Consider the following 21,613-nt stretch of genomic DNA (forward strand, 5'->3'; position numbering starts at 1 on the left):
TAGTGATAAAAAAAACTGTTGTTTAGTATCTAGGCTGTTTCTATTGAATAAAGTTGATTTCATCGTTTAATTTGACATTCTTGTCATGCTATGTTTATATTCTTCCTAAGTGTCTAGAAAAATAAATGTTAGTAAATAGTTGATTTTTTTTTATAGGTGAGTACATTGAATCATCCATTGATCATATTTTTTCAAATAATTATCATATGTATTTTAACTATATTTTTTTGTAATGTGCAAATAAAAATTATGAAGACATAATTTTGCTTGTTTGTCCTTTAATGATTTCTACAAATTAAAATGACATAACTAATTCAAAAGTTGTATAGATTAAAAAAAAAAAAAAAAAAAAAAAAAGAAATGGTATCGATACCTTTTGTATTTTATAATTTGAAATTGTAAACATAATTTATTTGATATTTACAAATTTAAGTTTCATGTTCTTTCCTCTGAGCAAACTGAAAATATCAGTGTCTAAATATTAATAAAAATCATTGCATAAGAAAAAAAAAGTAATAATTTTATTAGTAAGCTTTAAAATGTTAACTTATCTAAGAGTAATAATTATTTTTAAAAAGAATTATATTCATAAAATTCAACATTAAATAACATTTAAATAATATGTAAAAAAGAACATATGTAATTTTTCAAAAACACTGCCATAGCCATTTGTCAAAATATATCCTTTGGATAAAAAAGGGGGGAAAAGGATATGGGAAAGGAAAGAATAAAACGTCACCAAATGAATTAAAAAGCGATGTTAATTAATTCTGCAAAAACAATAATTGCATTGAAAATACTAATTAAAATTTTAATATAAAAAATAAAATTACATTACTACAAAAATTTGAGAAAATAATTCAAAATATTAATTTCTTTTTTTTTTTAAATCAATATTTTTTAATAATTAATCGGTTAGCGTAAACTTCAATGCTTTCACCAACGTTATCGGCAGACATCCCGATATGCGCAGAACGGTTGAAAATTGAATAGAAACGGTTTGTTTGGTACCTCACACGTGACCGTGAATTGACCCCATTCAAATTTTTCAGAAAATGGTTTATTCCAATAAAGAAATTAAATAAATAGTTTTGAAAAAAAAATCAAATTTAAGAAGTAAGCTGAAATGGATAAATTAATTCAAGCACACGTTACTTAAATTAGTAAATTAAGTATTAATTACAATTGATAAATTTTATATTTAATACTAAGTAATAATTTTTAATTAATAATATGATTGGAATAACAGATATTTGGAACATATATTTAAAAATAACAATAGCAAAATTATTTCTTATTCATATAATCGTGGAGTATGCATCTCTATATACCACCAATATTTCTGGCCAAGCCTCTTTTATTTCTTAGCATTAGGCAGTAGAAAAACTCCTCAACTTCAACAACATTTTTTATGTCTATATCGATCTGAATCTTAGCGTCCTTCCTCCATTGTACCGGCAAGATAATAATCTTGTGTTTTCTCGCTTAAGTGACAGCTGATTTTTTGTTTAGCAGTGAAAACTGTAAAACAGGTTTGCGCAACTTAAATATACTTAACTTATTTTAGTGTTACATGACGTTTCAAAATTTTAGGTTGTATTTTTTAATAAATTTGGTTTGATAATGGAAACCTAAAATTTTAAGCTGCAGATTTTTTTTTCTCTCATTCATTTTCTAACATTAACAAATCAAATTTATTTGATTAAATTTAAAGTTTAAAAATGGGCGAGTGTTTGTAATATTGCACGATTATGCTTTTCTTGATGAGAAACTATGCATTAATATCAAGAACAATAATCAATAGATTATTAAATCGGTTCTAGTGTAGATTTGGGTGTCCCTTCGATTGCTGACAAATTTCAGCAATGAAGCACTACTTCTGGTTTCCATAATGTTTTGTTTTCATTGAATGTACTGTTGGGTTACCGACTGAAAATCTCCTTGGCGCCGATATTGGCGTCAAAAAATCAAAAGGCACCCAAATTGTAAACTTTTACCATTAAATCAAGCATTAAATTATTGCCTTATAATAACAGGTTTAATAGTAATTTTATATTTTTATGATATATTACATTTTTATTGTATTCTGATTCATTAACAATGATCATTTTCTGTATGCACTTCATCATTAATGAGTAAAAGTAAAGTTTCTTGAATGAATAGAATTTTCTCTGAATACATTTCCATTCCTATTATATATTACATTATATGAAGTAATCATTCATAACTAAACTTTTCAAAATGAGTTTCTCTGAAGAGAACCACTTATTCTGTTTCTTACAAATTTCGTATTCATGTTTCCAAATGTTTGCTTATCTTAGAATTCAGATTTTTATCCTGATTTTTTTGTGATAATAAGGAATTATTCCCTGTGATTTATTAACTGTTTATTTATGTAAGAATGCTGTCTTATGTTATGAATTGTTAATAATTTTAAAATTCTTGAGTATGTTTATTGAGGAATCTATATGGATGGTACATAAAATAATTCAGTTACTTCGTGTATTATTAATACTATAATCATATGCTCTATAGTTTATTTTTATTTTCTTGTTTTTAATTTATTTTCTGGTATAATTATGGTTTTGTTGAAAATTTATCACTAAAAGTAATAGTGGCCTTTGGTGGTAAATTGAAAAGCTAAACATATTTTTATTAATGATAACCTACAAAATACTTATTGGAATTTTAAGATTTTTTTTTTATTTTGAAATTTTTTGTAAAATTTTAACTGTGCAATTGTTGATTTCGGATTTAATGTCAAATAATTATAGAAACAAAATATACTTTATGTGTTATGTAAAAATCAAAAGTATTAATAAATAAAAAAATTAATGAGCTCATTAGGAAGCAAACTGACATATTTCAGTTGAAAGAACTTTTAATTTAATAAAAGCACAGTGAATATAAAATATTCCATGTAATGATTTAATAATTTTATGAAGAATAAAAACAAAACTTGTGCAGTAAACTGTTAATTATTTGGGCTTGTTAAGCAAAACATTTTGTTTGGAAAACTGCAGCTTGAAATAAAAAAGTACTTTAACACACACATACACAAAAATTACTTTTTTTTGTGTGTAAAGCAAATTACAAGCAGACTTGTAATTGCAGAAATCTACTGTTTATTAAGTCACATTTATACAAATAGGCCATTGCTGTAAATAAAAATTATTCCAGAGCATTTTTTTGTTGTTGTTGATTTTTTCATCTTTTTTCCCCCCCTAGAATTTGCTTATTTGCATTATTATACCATCCAGGTCCACAGATAATCTAAAGTTTTTTTTTTAAAGCTTACAATTTTGTTTGATAATGTTGCAATGATGAATGTTCATATATAATCCTATTGACACATTGGTGTAAAAAAATTAATATTTTGCCTTGATTTTTTAGAAAAAGCAATAATGAGAAAATGTAATGATATAGTGATTGACAGGAAAAGAGGTTGTAGATGTTCCAAATGCCACTCTTGTGGTTCTGACACCATAGGAACAAATTATTAGTGCACTATTTTTTTTTAAGTGAAACAGATTGAGAGGCTAAAAAAATAATAATACCATGCCTTAGATGCCATGTAAAGAATTATATTATCTTCTGAGATCAACTGTTAATAAAAACAGTGTTTCCTAAGAAGGCAAGGCATCTTTAACTTATAAGAAGATCCCCCTGAGGGAATCTCAATCTCAAAAAATAGGGATGAGAAGCTTCTTGCATGGTGCTTGGTTCTTGTTCCTATGCTGGGTAGAGAAATGGTATGAGATGGGCTACCCTAATGATGATGGGATGTATCTCCTATCAGAAAGGTTGAAGCGTGACAGATCCTGGGTCTTAAGACTTAATTATAGTTCCTGTCAATACTGTTGGAGTGTTCTGGTTATTCAGATTTATTTGAATGGCCTAGTGTGGGCTGATTAGCTTTTGTCCTTGACTTATGAAAGTTTAAATAAATTGTTAAAGCTGCTTTAGGAATTTTCTGATTTTTCAGTGGAGATTGCTCCTAATGAAAGAAAAAGGGTCACTTTATGACAGGTATTAAAAATAATATTACTTCTTACCATGAAATCTTTTAAATTATGCTAGCAATTGTTATAAACAAAAATCATCAATTTCTTGAAAAAATATAATAAATAATGGTATCATTAATTCTAATTTCTTATAATGGAGTAATAAAAATTCTCCCAGTTAATATTTATTTCAAATTTACCTTTTAATTGCAATATTATTTAGGTTTGTTTAAATTATACATATTTTTTTAAATTTAAACTGTTCTTAATGTGTTATATGTTAATTTTGTGAAATATAATTTTACCATGCACACAGTGTATTATGCACAATTCTCACATCCATAAGGGTTTACTTATTTTATTGTTTTGTGTAGATGAGCAATATCATTTATATAAAAAAAGTATGCTTTAGCAACTTGCAAAAATTGTAGTATAATATAGATATCTGCTCAATGGTTGCTTAGTGGCAAAATTGGAATTCAACTTTTATTTCCATTGGCTTTACATGGTATTTTATCTTGAAGTAAATTAAAAAGTATTTGAAAGTACCTAGTGTATAAAATTACAACATGAGTATTTTTAATTTTGGAGGTCATTTTTAACCAAATGAAACAATTCTGTTCAGATATATTTTTCAATCTGAAATATCAGAACCGAGAAGTTAACCGTTTTTATTACTGACTGATAAATAACTTGATGTAACAAATTTCATTTGATTAAGCACTACTTAGTTATGATTTTCACTTTTTGTCGCATTCCTGAAATTATCAAATGGATGCTTAGAATGAGCTTCATATATAGATTTAGAGATATCCAGTATTCATATTAGCATATGGCTGAACTAGAAATTGCTTCTGCCTATTTATAATTTATTAAATATTCTTCTAATTCAAAATTGATCATAAAAGCATTTTTTTAGAGTTATAATTTGTGTTCTTCATTATATATTTTCTTATATTCGATTTTAAATTGACTCGCAATGCTATTTCCTTACAGTAGAGAAGACAAGAAGGCTTAAAGGCTAGATGTAAAGAAAAAGAATTTGGAAGAAGAGTGTCAAAATTGTATGTTTGTTTGTATTTTTTATTTTAACTACTAGCTTAAAAAAAGAAATAAGGAAAGAGGATTAGAACTTAAAAACACTTTCACACTATTGACATCGTTTCATTATCTGTAAATGGGATTACATTTTTTTATGTTGGATGTGTTTAGTAGATAAAAAATTATTTTTCATTACACATTTAATCATATACATATCTATCATAAATTATCACACTTAGTCAAAATATCTTTATACCTTTGTTAATTGAATAATACATATTTGTATTGCAATATTATGTTTTAAAACATTATTTTTTTTTATTCTTGTTTTAAGTTTTGTTGATAATTTTAACTATATTCATATTATTTCATTTTTTCTTGATTGTTTCATCTACACTTTTTTATTTGTTCAATCATCTTTAAATTAAATATGATAAAAATAATTAATATGACAAACTCTTAAAATATTTTCTTCCTTCTTTTTTTAAAGCTGTTACTGTGGATTAACTAAATATATGTAGTTGATTTCTATTCTAGACAGCTCATGATTATGTTGATATATTATAGGATTATATAGAAGTGTTCAGAAAATTGTGAGCAGTATTATCAGTGGAAGATATAGTTAAATACTTTCATGCTGAATGTCGAAAAGATGTTATAAAAGATTATGCAAAGTTAAGCTTAAAAATGTGATATAATATATATTTAACAACAAATATATGAAAACTGTTTCCAGAAATCTATCTGATGCTGAAAACATCTGTTAAAGAGAATTGACATAAATTAGCTCAATGAGAAATGAATAAAAATAAATCTTGGTCAACTGTTACATTTAACTCATAATATACTTATTTGCAAATATTCTTTCAGAAATGTTTATAAATGTTGTTGATATAATTAGCTCTTAAAAGGAGAAATAAATGAAAATATGCTTTAGAAAAAGAGTACATTAACACCATCTTCTACATTCTTTTAAGATCATTGACAGTTATGATATATATGTATAGAGGAGCTGGAGGATGTATAGAAAAATTGAATTCTAAATTTTACTGCCTTATTAATTTTGCATTTGACTAAAAAAGACCAAATGTTAAATAATGTGCATGATTTGGCTTTCTGCTTGTAATACTAACTTTCTGCTTGCAACTTTAACTAACTGCTGCTAACTTTCTGCTTGTAATTATACTTTTATTTCTAACAATTGTTTTTATTGTATTGTAATTCAAAACAATATAATTGAGTCGTGAATATAACGCTATTAACGTCATAATTTTTAAAAAAATGCTTTCATTTAAACTTAAAAGTGATTCATTGAATAAGCCTCTTTATTTTGCTAGCGTTGTTAAATTTTGAGGTAATGCGATATGTTGTCCTGTACTGATTTCAAAAGAAGAATATATATATATATGTATTATTTATGTATCTACTGGCATTTTTTGTTTTCATTTTGTTTCTAACTACAGAGCTGGGGTCTTCGATTTTGTGAATGAATTTGATTCCATTATTTATGAAAACTGGGAATTGTTAATTCATTTCATTTCTCTAAATTATGCAATCACATTTTTCTGTAATTTTTTTTTTAATTAAAGAAAAGTATGAAAATTTTATATATTTTTGCCTGTAGCCTGTAGCTTCTTAAAAAGCAGATTTTTATTAAATTTTTAAAACATTAAAAAAAAAAAAAAAAAAAACTTCTATTGAACTTCAGAAGTAAGAGCAGTTAGAGAATTTTTTTATGTTATATTCATGCTGGTTTTTTTTTTTTTTTTCTCTTAAAAAATTTAATCTGAAAACTCAATTAGAAAATGGAGCTGTTCTATCGTCAGTTTGGTGATAGCTAATCAAATGATGGAGCTCTTTTGGAATGCTTTATAAGGTTGCAAAAATATGTTCTAGATTGCTAAGTTATAGAGATTTAGCGCAGGAGGAAATTTGATTTTAAATGTCAAGATGTCGAATCTTATTTGCTGCTGCATGCACAAAAATCGAATGCACATTTTTTTTTTTTTGTCATGTTAGGCTCCAACATCAATGTCAACAATTTTCTAGTCAAGAATCTGATCTCCATTATTCTGCATGAAAGATTTTCTCGGGTCTACAAGTTTGCCAATTTTATTTTTGAAATTTGATCTTATCTTTCATTGTAAAAAGATGGTGCAGTTCTTTTGTATATTTTCCTTAGATTTTACTTGTTTACCACTTAAGCTGCTCTGTGGAGACCGAAACTGTTGATAATCAGATGACGCAAGAATTGGGGAATATAGTGGGTGTTGAAAAATATCTTATTTCAACGCTTGCATTTTTCTTAGTGTTTGTTATTCAATGTCTGATTTGGCATTGTCATGTAGAAAGATTATACCTTTTCTGTTTGCCAGGAGCAGACGTTTTCTTCGATTGTTTGTTGAGTCTAGTGAATTGTTCAGTGTATTTGTCTGACATGATCGTCCCTAGGTCCATGAGAAGTGCTTAAATTTGGAAATCACTTTAAGAGTCCTTTCAAGAAGAACAAAGAAACACTTTTCTGTTTTCTCAAACGTTGAATGCAGTAAATCGAAAGCTTAATCCTAAGGCTTTGTTTACTTTATCAAGAAGGAAAACAGATGAAATGGAAGAATTCGAAGAAAAAATGTAGGGTGACAAAGATTCAGGGGTGCCGGGACGTAGCAAGATAGCGTCCAGGGCATGTCATTATTTTTTGTCTTCTCATATTTTCCTTAAAAGTGCTATAAATCCCTCCTATACCTTCATGGTGCCGTGTACATTTACACCCCCTTACCTCTGGATTATTTCAACACTTCAATGATATCAATGGATGTTAGAATAACCCTTTTACTCTTTTTCTTTCTTCAACAATAGGCATCTATGCATATTGAATTACTGGAGTGGATTGTACAAAAAATGGACTGTGCCAAACTTGTTGTGACTCAAAAAATATTCGAATTTGTTTATTTTTTTAATATTTTTGATGAGGAAGAATTTATTTTAATTACGCCAGGTGAGTGTACGTGTAACCCTTAATGGGCTATTAACAAAAGTAACATTAGACACCCGGTTGGGGGGGGGGCATAATTTACCTTATGTGAGGGAGGGGTATAATGATGATCCTCTCGAATTTTAACCAGATCTTTATCTTTTAGTTGAATACATTGCGTGGGTTGCTTATAAAAATGTCAAATTCGTATAGGAAGTTGTTTTTTTTCTATGTAGCCTGCTTCTCTGGCAGAGTGGCCAGCCTACCGATAAACAGCAAAAACGGATATGATAATTGAATTCTGAGATATCGGAAAAGTCAAGGAAATTTATTCTATAACTAGAATTTTTTATAATTGTTATCTAGTCGCCAATTCGCTTGTCTTTTTTCACAAGTAGAATGAAACACCGTTGGCAACCAGAGAAAATCAGTCGTTTACTGAAGTCAGAAGCAAAGGCCGCCCGTGCTTCTGCGCTCAAGACGGACAGTGAGAATTTCATTGATCCATCAGATTTATAATTACAATGTTGCTCTTATGTTAAAAACATGAGGCAAAATCTATTTTAATTCTTACGATATAAAACTTTCTTTTATTGTAATGAAATGTGGTGTGATTTCATTGTTTCGCTAGATTTTTTTAACCTAATTTTTTTTCTTTTTTTGTTTCTTCAAATAAATTTACTTTTTACGTAGTTAACTGCGTTTTTCTATGGATTTAGTTTTTAGTCATACTTTTAATTTGAGTTTCCCCTAACATCAAGACAATCTTCTCCGATGATTCAATTTTTCAGTTATTTGATACTAGCGACCTTTGACGACCAGTTAGTTGATTGATGATTTTAAATTAAAATTTAACTAACGTATAAGACAATTTCAAAAAAGTTTTTATATGTATACTTAAAGCAGAAACCTACTTCACATGGGAAAATAAAACATATCTCCATACCTTCATCAGCAACAATTAAAGAAAAATCTTAGATGAAGTATTTGTAGCAACAATGAAATCAATTCGAGTTTGTTTATACAACAGTGAAATATATTGTAAAATAAGTTTAAAAATTACTTTAAAAATCATCAAAAAATTCGAATTCGCGATTTTGATTAATCTCTAAACTTTAGACCTCCCCGAATTCCAGAAACACACACACATATGTATTGGTATTGTGTCCGTGGCAGAGATAGCTCAAAAACACTGAGCTAGACAAGAAATTTGGTATATGATCTTTATACCAATTTTATAAATTTGGTATAGTCTCGGTTTCAAGTCGTTATCTGTCTAACTCCTAAGGTATATACCTTAACACGATAACCAGAAAGCGAAGAGTGGTAGTTGAATAAAATTTGGTACACAGATTCAACATCTAAAGTGTAGATGTCAATCAAATTCAGAATCAGAACCGTCGAGAGGTTGACTGTATCGGCCTGTACTTTCAGAAGTCTATAAACGCAAAAATTCTTTGACTTACATCAGATTCGCTTTTCGGGTACTTATTGTTGAATGGCAGAGATAAGTCGCCAAAAAAAAAAAAAAAAAAACCGCGCTGAGGATCACACGATAAATTCAATAAAAATACTAAATTTGTGCCAGAGACGAATATTTTGTATTCAATGTCATGTAAGGCATTCGCGACATTACTCAAGGTCCAAAATTTTATGCGGGGGGGGGTGATAACTTTGTTAGAAAAATTTGAGGAGATCAATCACGCTGTTTTATTTTGTGAGATTCGGCTTTTTGGAAGATAAATGTCAAAATTTCATTAATTTTTAATTAAAATTTTTTAAAAATATTTCTTAAGTGCTCATTTTTACTTCCCAGTGTATATCTGCACCAAATTTGACAGCTCTAGATCCAAAGCAGAGGTTCTGGTCATTTTCTGGGCCATCGTACCCTTAACAAGGGAAAAAAAATTTCAATGTCCCTTCTTCTACAATGGTTAAGAGTCTCATGTAGAAAGAAAAGAATCCGATGTCGACGAAAGCGCTTCCTAGTGAGGGGGAGGTCTAAGGCATTGACCAAATCATCGAAGGAACGGACTTAAAATGTCTGATTGACAAGCTCAATAACATCCAACAAGAAAATAGCTTCTAGTCCCCAGAAGATATTGCTGTGAGGGATGGTGACCTTCGGAAGGACAACCGACCCAAAATAAAACTTACCCTTACTCTTTGGAGAGCTCTTTCGAAAACCCACACTGTCTTAGTTCGAACACTACGAAAGGGACGGGGTTAATGAGCCATCCAAACTTGTTTAAAAAATACTCTTTGAGTTAGATATTTTAAATATTCTCCGCTTGCACCATAGAGCTGAGATGTAAATGGAGGGAGCGAGTCGATAAGAAGCAAGCTTACCCAACATGAGTCAGGTGATTTGTGGTGAATCTTCGAGTAACAATATCGTTTTTGGCTCCTTATCGCAAATCTCTGCGTACTAAAAAACTGTCGTGCAACGTTTCGCTCTGATCGGTTTTCATTTAAGGTTAATATTTCCTTAACGAGTTTTTTTTTTCCTTCTTGTTTTGAGATTAAGATTCTTTGAAAACTAAGCATATTAGTTTCGAAAATAATGTTTTCTTTATCGTAACATCAGTAGCTGAGGAGCAGTATACGCATACGACCTATTGGCGTCATTTTTGTTTCGCCAAGAAGTCGTCAATAATGCGTGTTTAGTAAGTTGTGATTCTTGACCGGAACTTGTCAGACCATGTTAGACTTAATACGTATTAGGCCTTACTAAATACACGAGACTTTTTTAAGTTAAAGGGTGGCGCTATCCCCCTGACCCCCTCCCTTCATTTCTTTAAATATTTAAGAAAAAGATCCGAATGAAATGATTTAAAAAAACAAAAGAGTTTTTTCAAATCGAGGGTGGCACTGTCCCCTCCCGCTGAACCCCCTCTTTATTTTAAATATTTAAGATAAAAATCCAAATGAAATGATTTATTTTTCTATTAAGTATTATGAAATTAATGTTAAATGATGACGAATTATTTTTTGCTCCGATTTTTTTAAATGATTTTTTAACTTTATGCTACCACTAAAATACCAGTACGTATTACAATAAAATCCGGTATGAAAAATAAAAACAGTAATATTTTTTTCCTTTTTGGAAACATAGTGTATAAAAGTTAATAGCTGTATATGTGAGCTGCTCCTTATAAAAACACATACACTAACAGTTTAATAATTTGTTTGTCATTGTATTATAATTTTTTTTAAATACGGCTTTGCACATTGACCTCCCTTATAAAATAGCACTATTATATTAATTATAGCACTATTATTATAATTATTTATCAGATGGAGTACTCCTCTCAAGGATTGTCTCTGATAATTTCTAAGAATTTATTAAAAACATGGACATTTGTCTCTACAAGATCTATCAAAAAGGAACATTGCCAAATAAAATTGGAAATCACCTTGACGATTATATTAACAGCAAGGACCTTTTTACAATATTCCACAGGCTTTCAACAGTATTTGTCTGGACAGCCGGAACTCCATTAACTAAATCTTTCGGCTGAACAAAATGCAAACTGTGGTTAATCTTTAAATGCTCGTAACTTTCCTTACCTAAACTATCAAATGCTTTCCATTAATCACAATATATAACCGTATCCGATTCAATTCATTGTTTTATACAAGCAACCAACGTTTCAGCTTGTCCTATCTTGGACAGCAACAAGAAACGTACGACCAGATCCTCTCGCAACACCACCAAAAACCCACTGACCCTCAACTCTATGACCTCTATTGTACTTTCACGTATTGAATTTCGATTCGTCCGCTTCCACAATTTTTCCCACACCTCCAATCTTTTCTGAATTTTCCTCCACATACTCAAAAAGGCCCTTGTTGTTTCTTATTGTACTTTCCACGGACAAGCGCGCTGTTACGAAGACAGCAATTTAACCCTCCAAGTTTCAAACCCGTGAAAAGACGGAATCTTTTCTCCCTTCAAAATGGCGAACGGAAACAAAAACTCCCTTAAAACTGTCACTGCCCGTATTTTTACGGGTTCCTGTTTTTCTCTTCCCCCATTCTCAAGCTGTGAGATAATGAGATGGGAATGTGAGATAAGGAAAAGTTAATCGTTATCAGTGGAAGATATGATTGACGTCTTCCTGCTCGCGTCCTTTTAAGCATTTTAAAATCTCGCTTACGTTCTGAGCCGTTACTTTTGAGATTTTGATAATAAATACGTATCCAAAATGAGTTTTGATTAAAGGGAATAAAATCGAACGTATGATAATATATACTTGGAATGAATAAATATACGTATTATTAATAATAATTTTAAATTTTAAAGCTTTCTAGCATAAGAAAATAGTTTACCTAAAAAATAAATAAAAAAAATATATAATTAAAATTTACGAGTTTCTCTTTTATAGCGTGCTTTCATTTAAGGATTGCTTATGCAATTTATTTTTGAAAATAAGACACTAAACCTATGCACAGAATTTACTTAACGAACGAAACTTTTTAATTTTTAATGAAATAGTTTTTTTTTTTTTCATTAATAAGTGTATTTAAAAACGTAGAGATATATAGAACCAATATATTACAGTGGGATTTTTGGGAAAGATTAGCATTCATTTTATTAAATCCTTATTTTTGTAAAGTAATAATCTATATATGAAAATTGAATATTTGTTTAATTCTTTAAACCTTATGGAATTTCACACTCCTTGACGAACTCGAACAAAAATGTAAGCTAAAATGTGGAGATATAAATTTCATTGTTTTTATATTTTTTCTCGTTTTTAATAGTATTTTCAAAGTTAATATAAGCGCAGTTTTTATAGGTTCAATTTTTTTTATATCGAAATATTAATCTTGTTTCACTGCTCAATCTCATATACATCGAGCGGTTTTGTTAATGTTAAACTGGGTTCTACTGACATTTTTATTATACGTTTAATGTTCAGTAATTTAATCCGCGTGAAATAAATGAATGAGTGAGTTAAAAGTGAGAATTTTTTGTTAATTTAATTAAAATGAAATAATTATACTATGTTTTTTTAAAAATTGTTGCCATTTTTTTAACTCCTTGATCTAATTTTATCTCTTATCTTAGCATTTAAAAAAAATTTTAATGCGTACAGCTGACATTTAGTTTGTGACAATGTTTTTAGAATTGAGATTGACCTAGGAAAAGAGATTCACTTATTAGATAAATTTAATCTGATTTATTAATTAATTTTGTCAATTAATAATTAAGAAACAATTCTTTGTCTTACTGAAAAGCCTCTTTATCTTACTGAAAAATTCGTAATAATTTATGCCAACTTACATAACTTTATTCAAAGATTAATGAATTTGGTGATGAGCGTAATTCCCATGCCCTTAGAAAGGGTAAATTAAAATTTTAAAGAAATGAGTTCCACTGTCCAAAGTATGTAGTTGCTGATTTTGGTAATTCTATTTCAAACTGTGAGATCAGCAAAACAAACTGACAAATAATGATGCACACACTCATCCATCTTTATTATTAACAGAGACGAATGTTTGTACGTTTTGGCACTCTATTAGAGCTCACATATTTATCTCAGTGGAATATACATCTTAGAAAATGAAACTGTGCATTGTAGATATCATTTTTTTTTTTTTTTTTACTTCTGAAAGTTTTAAAGAATTATTAATTAAAAATTAAATGAGATTTTAACGAGTTTTTTATTACAACTTTCACAATTATTACAGTATAAAAAGGATTTTTTTGTATCATCTTAAAATTCAAAAGATTACTTTTTCAATCATTCATTTGCTTTGTACTTCATTTTTTTTATTTATTTGTAATAAATTCAAGATCATATATTAAGCCATTTTAAAAGCAGCATATTTCACTGTTATAAAATAATTCTAGCCGTTTACATTATTGCTACACATATTTGATCATGGACTTTATTTTCTATTGTTCAAGATGAAGTTACGACGACATGGCTTATATTTCCATAATTAGTAAATTTCTGTTAAAGCTTGCTTTTAATATATTTTTAGTAATTTTTTTGTACTTGAATTAAAGTTTAATTTTACAACCAAGCAGTGAAAAAAATTTTTCAACGTTGCATTCATTTTTAAAATATCTGCTCTATCTTGTAATATAATAAAAAATATAACAATATATGATTGTTTTTATCACTTGTAAATTACATTATTGTTATTATAAGCTGAATTGTAGTTGAATCAGAAAATTTTTCACTGTATAAGATATATGATAGATCATCAGAAACATTTCAAAAATTAAAAAGAAATATTCAGTAGTATACATAAAACTTTATTGCTGAATGATTCTTTTCTCCGAATTTAGTTATTTAATAAGCCTAATTGGTTTCAACAAAAAATTTTTTGCATTAATTGAAGTTTATTAACTCCCGTTTTAAATTAAGGATTTACGGTCGCGTAGCTGATAGAAAATTCAAAAAATGTGTAGTAAAGAATGGTGCATGGTGTCTGAAACAGTAGGAGTTATATGACTCAAAACTTAAATTTCCAAGATCTTTTACTGAAGAAACCATTTAATTTAAAATTTTATATTGACCAGCAATCTCGGCACATGTGTTGGTCGCCAAAAGCAGCTAGAAAGAAATAAGTAAAAAAAGATCAATGCAACTGCATTTGCAAAGATTTTAAATACAGAAATTTTTTTAATGATTCGTTTACCCCACGATATGTCGTTATCCGATTGCAGAATAGTGAGAGTTTTGATTCTAACACGAATAACTTAAAGTTGAATTTTTTAAAAATTGTATAATTTATTTTAAAATGGTTCTTAATATTCTGTCGGAGCTTTCTTTAGAAGCATTCGAAAAATTTCAGTTGCAAATGGTTAATTATAAGTCTAAATAACCTGTATTATTTAAGTCATTTTTCCAGGCCAAATTTGCATCATGGATATTACAAAGAAATATTTTGACAATTGCTTTTATTTGTTGCAGTCATAAGGTGCATCAGCTGCATAATCCAGTTATTTCAGCATTATTGAGTTATTGTAAAATATTTTTAATTACAAAATTTTAATCAGGCAGATAAACACTAAAAATCGATATCTCGGAAATTGAAATATCGTATGAAATTCCATAATTATATAATTATTTTCTAAATACTGAAGAAGCACAATTATAATTTGATGTTATTTATCGCAATTAATATTGTAAATGCGCATTTTAAAATATTAAAATACATTGCCAAGGCGCTGAAACGAAATTTTTTTCAAGAGTTAAATCGCTTGTACGTAATTTCGAGAAATAATTTCACAGTAAGAGGAGATTAAAAATTTTGATAAACATATTACAATGAAAAAAAATATTAGACGAACACTTTCATTTTATAAAAATTAGATACTTATCAAGTTAAACATAACAATAATTTATTCCTAACGCAAATTTTATGCGGTTTTTAATGAAATAATCGAAACACCTCTAAAAACAATCACACTTTCTGCATTTTCAATCACTGTTATTGTCACTCTTCCTAACCACTAAAAGAAAAATCTCTTACAAATCGAAAGACAGCGATAAGCAACACCTGCCACTCACACCATGTGGTCGGCTAATGACTCGGACCCAACAGCGCTGAACTGACCGCAAAAGGGGAAAGCAATCCCTTTGTCAAAATCCTGACACTTTTAAGAATAAGCCTGTTATTCAGACGTGCCACTTTCGGTAAGTATAGCAATCTGAACGGCGCCGACAGGAGGGTTAAGCCGGAGGGGGAGAGTCTGTTGTTTTCATAGTAGCACCAACTAAGGCCAAGAGTACGACTTTGCTACTCACGCATCACTCATTCGCTTGCACAACCCTTTTTACAGGAGGGCACATTCACACATCTCACAGATAGAACAACCATGCCCAAACCGGGACTCGAACCCGAGACGCCCAGATCACGGGGAAGACGCGCTACCCCTATGCCAGGACGTTGGCCTGAAAAGTGCTCGTTAACGGTCTCCAATTTGATAAGATACTGTTACCAAAAAGTAGTGTTCTTGAATTTCCTCAGTCCATGTTTCTATCAGAATCTCGAAAGTGAGCAAAAATATTTCTTCCAAAGTCAACTTGCTGCTGTTAAACCAAGAGCCATACGTAAAACTTACCTGTTTCCAACACATTTTCCGTGACTCACCCCTCATAATACTGTCCCGACAAACAAAGCTACAACCATCCGACACATCGTTTCTTGTTCACACCTGCATTACAACATTACAAACCGTGCAATTTGGGGTTTTAATCAAACCCGATTCCTTCAAAAAACCATATATATATATAGAGGGAGAGAGAGAGAGAGATCAACTTTGTGACAAAATACCTGGTAGCAACTCCAGGATTTCCAAAAATAGGCCTCCTTTTACTGTCAGACACCTTCGAAATCTTAAATCCACGCCCTTTATTCTACAATACATTTTGAAATTTTTCAACGACATCCTTAATTGCCACATTAACATATGCCATATCTATCAGTAAAAATAGAAAAATAATGATCCAAAAATGAATAAAATAGAAAAATACAACCTGGCCGCGTGGGAAATGTTGTAGCTAACAGCAAGTCGTCTGATCCAAGTAAATGGCAAGAACAGTATCAACCTGCAAAAATTAGTGAAATTTAAAATAGAGATTAAGGTTAAAGGTTACGATCGTTACCATAAAGTAGAGTACGGATACCGATTAATGACAGCCAGAAATTACCGTTTATCGCCAGTTTGGAGGAGGCCGTATACTGGAGATGAATTAGTTGATTTAAAACAGAGTTGCCACACCACGGAAAAACACAGGGAATTTAAAAATCGGGAAAATGCAGAGAAATTTGAAAATTTTCAGAAAAACCGGGAAAATACAGGGAATTTTAAGTTAATTAATTTTTTTCCCATCTAAAAATTGTCGATCTCTAAAGATTGCAAGAATAACAGATCGTAGTCATTGCTTCCAAAAACGAAGCAATACCATTCGTAATTGAGAAGAAAAGATGCGGAAACTCGCATCTTTTCTACTCTCTCCCCTTTTTTTCTGTATAGAAAAGTCCAGTTTCGATTTGTAAGACAGGTGTTCTTTTCCCATAAGATTCCCGAATTGCAGCTAATGAGCATACGCGAGGTTTCTGTAATTGTGTGAAAAATTAGAATATATTTCTCTGGTAGGAATAGCAACATTTAATATGCAGTCGCATCGCGGTGGTAACAATGAGCTGCCGAAATTCGTATCTAATTCGAATTGGAAGGATAAAAAAAAACTCAATCCTGATTTTGCTGAAAGTCCTAAAAATGCATTTGTGGCGTACTGCTCTCTTTGTAATAAGAAAATAATAAGCCTAAATAATATTTGAGAAGTCGGCACTTATTAGTCATGTCGCAAAAGGGGTAAAAAATTGCGTGTCATTTCAAAAGTCATAATTAATATTTTATCTAAAGAAATGAAGGAGAAGGTGATATATATCAAGTCTGAAAATAAATTTTCGATTTCGAACTTTTTAGTTCAAGATCAATCATTTAAAGCTCAATTTTTATGGGTATTAAAACTTGCTGCGTCGTCCTTTAATGTATTCAATGATATATTGGAAATATTTTCACATATGTTCACTGAAAGAAAAAATTAAAAAAATGTACGTTAAGTCGCACAAAAATGTCGTACCTTATTTGTTAAGGATTTACTCCATGAAATTGATAGTTGAAAAATCTGCTGAAATTGATGCCCAAATACATGAACTGGCAAAAATGAATAAATATTTTTAAAAAAAGTAATTTTGCTTTGTAATGTTTTTTTTAGTAATCATTAAATGATTTATATTACGATAACAAAAATGTTTTGTATTTTATTTCAACGAAGTCCTTGATTTTGTGTGACTTACAATTAAAGAGCATGAGAGGTAAAATATCGCCTCTCCTTATTATATAAACTTTGTATCCCTGAATTCTGGATAATTAACAATGATAAATTGTTTTTCTTTGTATTTCTATATCAAAATTCTTTTTATATGCTATTATTTCAAATAATGGTAAATTGTTGCTTCATTTCCTTGCTTTTCCCACACCTTAGAATCATACTGCATTATAACTAGCACATGAGTGCTATTTTTGCATTTCCTCATATCTTGAATATACGTACGGGGAAAAAAAACAGATTTTTTTTTTCTAGATTTGAGTGGCAACTCTGACTTTAGCTTTATTACAGAGAGCACTTTGATGTGGATTCTAGTCATGGATAAATATGTCTTCAAAATTTTTTGAAGAGAATCTTTTAATGTCTTCCATCTTTAGATTACAATTATATAAACATGAAATGTGACATAAAAAATACTCTCAAAATTATTTGTATTTATTGTTTCATTCTTATCCAAATTTTAATTAATTTTTTTATTACATACTATATTGTTTTTTTAGGGACAAAATTAGTTTTCCCCCTGCATGTGCCAAGGTCGTTTTATGAGTTATTAAATTCAAAAAAATTATGATAATCAAAATTACAAGAAATTGATATTGATTTTTCATTTCCATGTTTCTTGTATATATTTAATTTAATAGATAATATTGTTTCTTTACAATTTTATTCCGATTTTTATTTAGATATCAAATTGTCCTGAACACTCTACCATCAAATTGATGTTTCATGATACATTTCTTTTGTTAATTCTTAAATCAGCAGTAAATTTGATAGTAAAGATGATAGTATAGATTTTTTTTTACAAAAAAAATATTTTTTTTTCTTTTCTGTTTTAGAAATTTGTTACTACCCCTGAAAGAAAATATCTTCTCAATCACGCCTACAAGGAGTATATCAAGATGCAGCTGAATCCTTCTGGCTCATTGCCTTTAATACAGGCAATGAGTCAAAATTTACAAGGATCTGAAATATTAACTAGAAAAAATGCTAGTAAGCAGTCAGACTTGATAGATAATGAAAGTAATAGTGAATGGAGTTCAAAGGAAGATAAATCCTTAAAATATATTCCATTTGCTAATAATTCTAATCTTTGCTGGCTGAATTCATCAATGTCTTTAATAGCTCACAACAAGACTATCCAACGTTCTATAAATAGCAATTCTTCAATAATTTATATTATCATGAAGGGCTATAAAAGTGCTATTTCTGTTTATAATGATTATTCCAATTCTGCAAGACTGCCACTAGCAGAAGACCTGCTTCAGAGAGTACAGGACATTGTACTAAAGTATTTGGAACCAATCATGAAGTGTAAGAATGGATTGCCAGATTCAGCATTTTGTGCTGTTCTGAACTTAATTAATGAAAACAAAGAAGTAAAAAATTTGTTCCTTGTGGAATATTTTTGTATTGGGAGCTGTAAAAAGTGTGCACACACTCACGTGAAAAATTTGAAGAAAACAATTATCACATTGTCAAAAGTTAGGGCATTCAACCCAGATTCTCCTGTGTGTCTGTATAAGTGTCCTAAGTGTGAATCACAGGATCAAGAGTTGGAAATCAAATATAAAACCTTGCCTCAGTGTTTAATTTTTCATTTTGAAAATGGAGCTGGAGAAGGCCCTCTCAAACAATTTGAATTAACGGCAGACAATCGTAAATATAAGTTATCTGGCTTTATAGCATTAAAAAAGGGCTGTATTATTAATCACTTTGTGACTTGGATAAGAGATGTTGTCTCTGATACTTGGCTTGAATGCAATGATTTGAACAGTAATGTTTTGAGTTTTACTAAGCATCCAACAGACTTTAAACTTGAAGATCTTTACCTTGTCATGTATGAAGCCCTAGATAATAAGGGGACGACACTCAATGTTTCTGCAGATACTGCTAATATCAATAGAGTGGATTTAGATGATACAAGCTCATCATGTATTCCTCTCGTCGATCTTTCAGACGAAGAGGAATTTGCAGAAAATGTACTAGGAAAAGATCATGCCATTTCTTCAAGTAAACTATCAATTGCTTTTGAAATAGAAGAAAATCCTGTTACATCTCAGGATAATAATGTTTTGATGGAAGAATCAGACAATCTTAATATGGGGGAGCCTATTAATGAAGCAGAAGATTTTCTTCAAAATGAAGATGAATCCGGTGCAAAATCATCGGTTCTATCTACATGTCCTAAAAAATTGATGAAAAAGTTTGTGTCAAAATATGACGGTATTGCCGTCGAGGAATGCGAACTTGAAGGTGAAAATTTTCCTGAAAATGCTGTTGCAAATTTGGATAAAAATCTGCCAGATCATGGTGCTGAGAAATCAGTTGAGACTTCAACATTGGCTGTTCATACTCCATTTACTCAAGAACAGCTACAAGTGGAGAATTTGCCTTCAAAAATGCCTTTTGTGCTTCTTACAAAAATGGAAAACCGTGAAATTTCAAATGATGTCTCAGGAAAGGTTAATTTTGTAGAAGAATTAACAAAGACTGTTGCTGTAAAAGATAAAGTTACTTCCTCTAAACCTGAACTTAAACGAAAAGCTGAACAAATAGATTATTTGAAAACAAAAGTTAGAAGAGTTGATTCAGGTCATAAGAGGAATAGAAGAAGTAAGCAGTGCTATGCTTGCAGTAACTATGCAAGCGTAGAAAAAGGTAAGAATAAGAAAAATTTTGAATTTAAGGACAATGCAGAATGTGATGAAAAATGTGTCCATAGTAATAATATGCATATCCTACAAGAAATTGACTATGAAGGTGATGCTTTCACTGTTACTATGTTAAATCAGTTAAAGACAGTGGCGCAAAATGTGCGTTAAAAATCTGTCTTTAACTGAGAGGTACTTTTGGATGTATTCGTCTGTATTATATAAAACATTTTTAAAATATCCAACTAGCTACATAGTCATCATCTGTTATGTATTGTTAAAATGTATATATTACGTATAATTTTCTTCTTCAAATCATTTAATGAAAATACATTTTCTTAAATTTTGTATTGTGATTATATCGTAATTCACCTTTCCATTCAAAATGAATGCACATTTCAGACATTTAATATTTATTTATTGAGAGCTTGCCTGGAAAATTGTAATACGCATTATTATGAAGAATTTATAAATATTTTGTAACATTTAATTATTTTTTATCAGTCTTTTTAAAAAGTTTTACCAGAATGGAAAAAACTTGTAATATTATCTAATTTTTTAGAATTCTGAGAATTAAATGAGATCAGTTCACAACTAGAACAAGATAGTGAATGGATTAAATGATCCTTAATCTCAGCTAATGAAATTCATATGAACTTTCGGAAAATGAGTTTGGGAATAAACAGCAGTAGCAGTAATGAACCATTAATATATTTAAAAGGATACCTAAGTTATTAACAATTGCTAAAATGGGAAAGAGTAATATTTAATTTCAATGTGAATTTACTATAAAAAGAGTGCTGCAAAAATTTAACACTTTTTTAAGTACCTTAACCATGAAAATGAAGCAAATTTGTGTTTCTGGGCATAGACTTTTGTTAAAGTTAACAAATCATTATGTAAATTGGATTGTGATGACACCTTTATAAAAATATAACATTTTTAACAGAACAGAAATATATAACATTAACAGAATTTATTAATAAAAAACAGTAATATTAGTGTTCCTATCAAAAATCAGAAGATTAATTTTTAAATAGATTAATATTTTATCTTGTATTTAAAATGTATTGAGAAACTTTA

The 21,613-nt window shown here is 29.5% G+C and overlaps 1 protein-coding gene across 2 annotated transcripts; it reads left to right on the forward strand.

Annotated features, from left to right (window-relative positions):
- The first annotated feature begins 1,429 nt into the window (after positions 1–1,429).
- On the forward strand, positions 1,430–20,774 carry LOC129959526 (uncharacterized). 2 transcript variants are annotated; one of them, XM_056072396.1, is made up of 3 exons: positions 1,430–1,532; positions 5,001–5,068; positions 18,716–20,774. In XM_056072396.1, exon 3 carries the CDS (start codon positions 18,779–18,781, stop codon positions 20,699–20,701), a length of 1,923 nt encoding a protein of 640 aa, XP_055928371.1. In that variant the 5' UTR covers positions 1,430–1,532; positions 5,001–5,068; positions 18,716–18,778; the 3' UTR covers positions 20,702–20,774. The 2 variants fall into 2 exon arrangements, with proteins under 2 accessions (XP_055928371.1, XP_055928372.1); XM_056072397.1 differs by having other exon boundaries at positions 1,436–1,532; positions 5,004–5,068.
- Positions 20,775–21,613: the final 839 nt, after the last annotated feature.

This window comes from Argiope bruennichi, chromosome X1 (assembly GCF_947563725.1).
Source record: "Argiope bruennichi chromosome X1, qqArgBrue1.1, whole genome shotgun sequence".
NCBI lineage: Eukaryota > Metazoa > Arthropoda > Arachnida > Araneae > Araneidae > Argiope > Argiope bruennichi.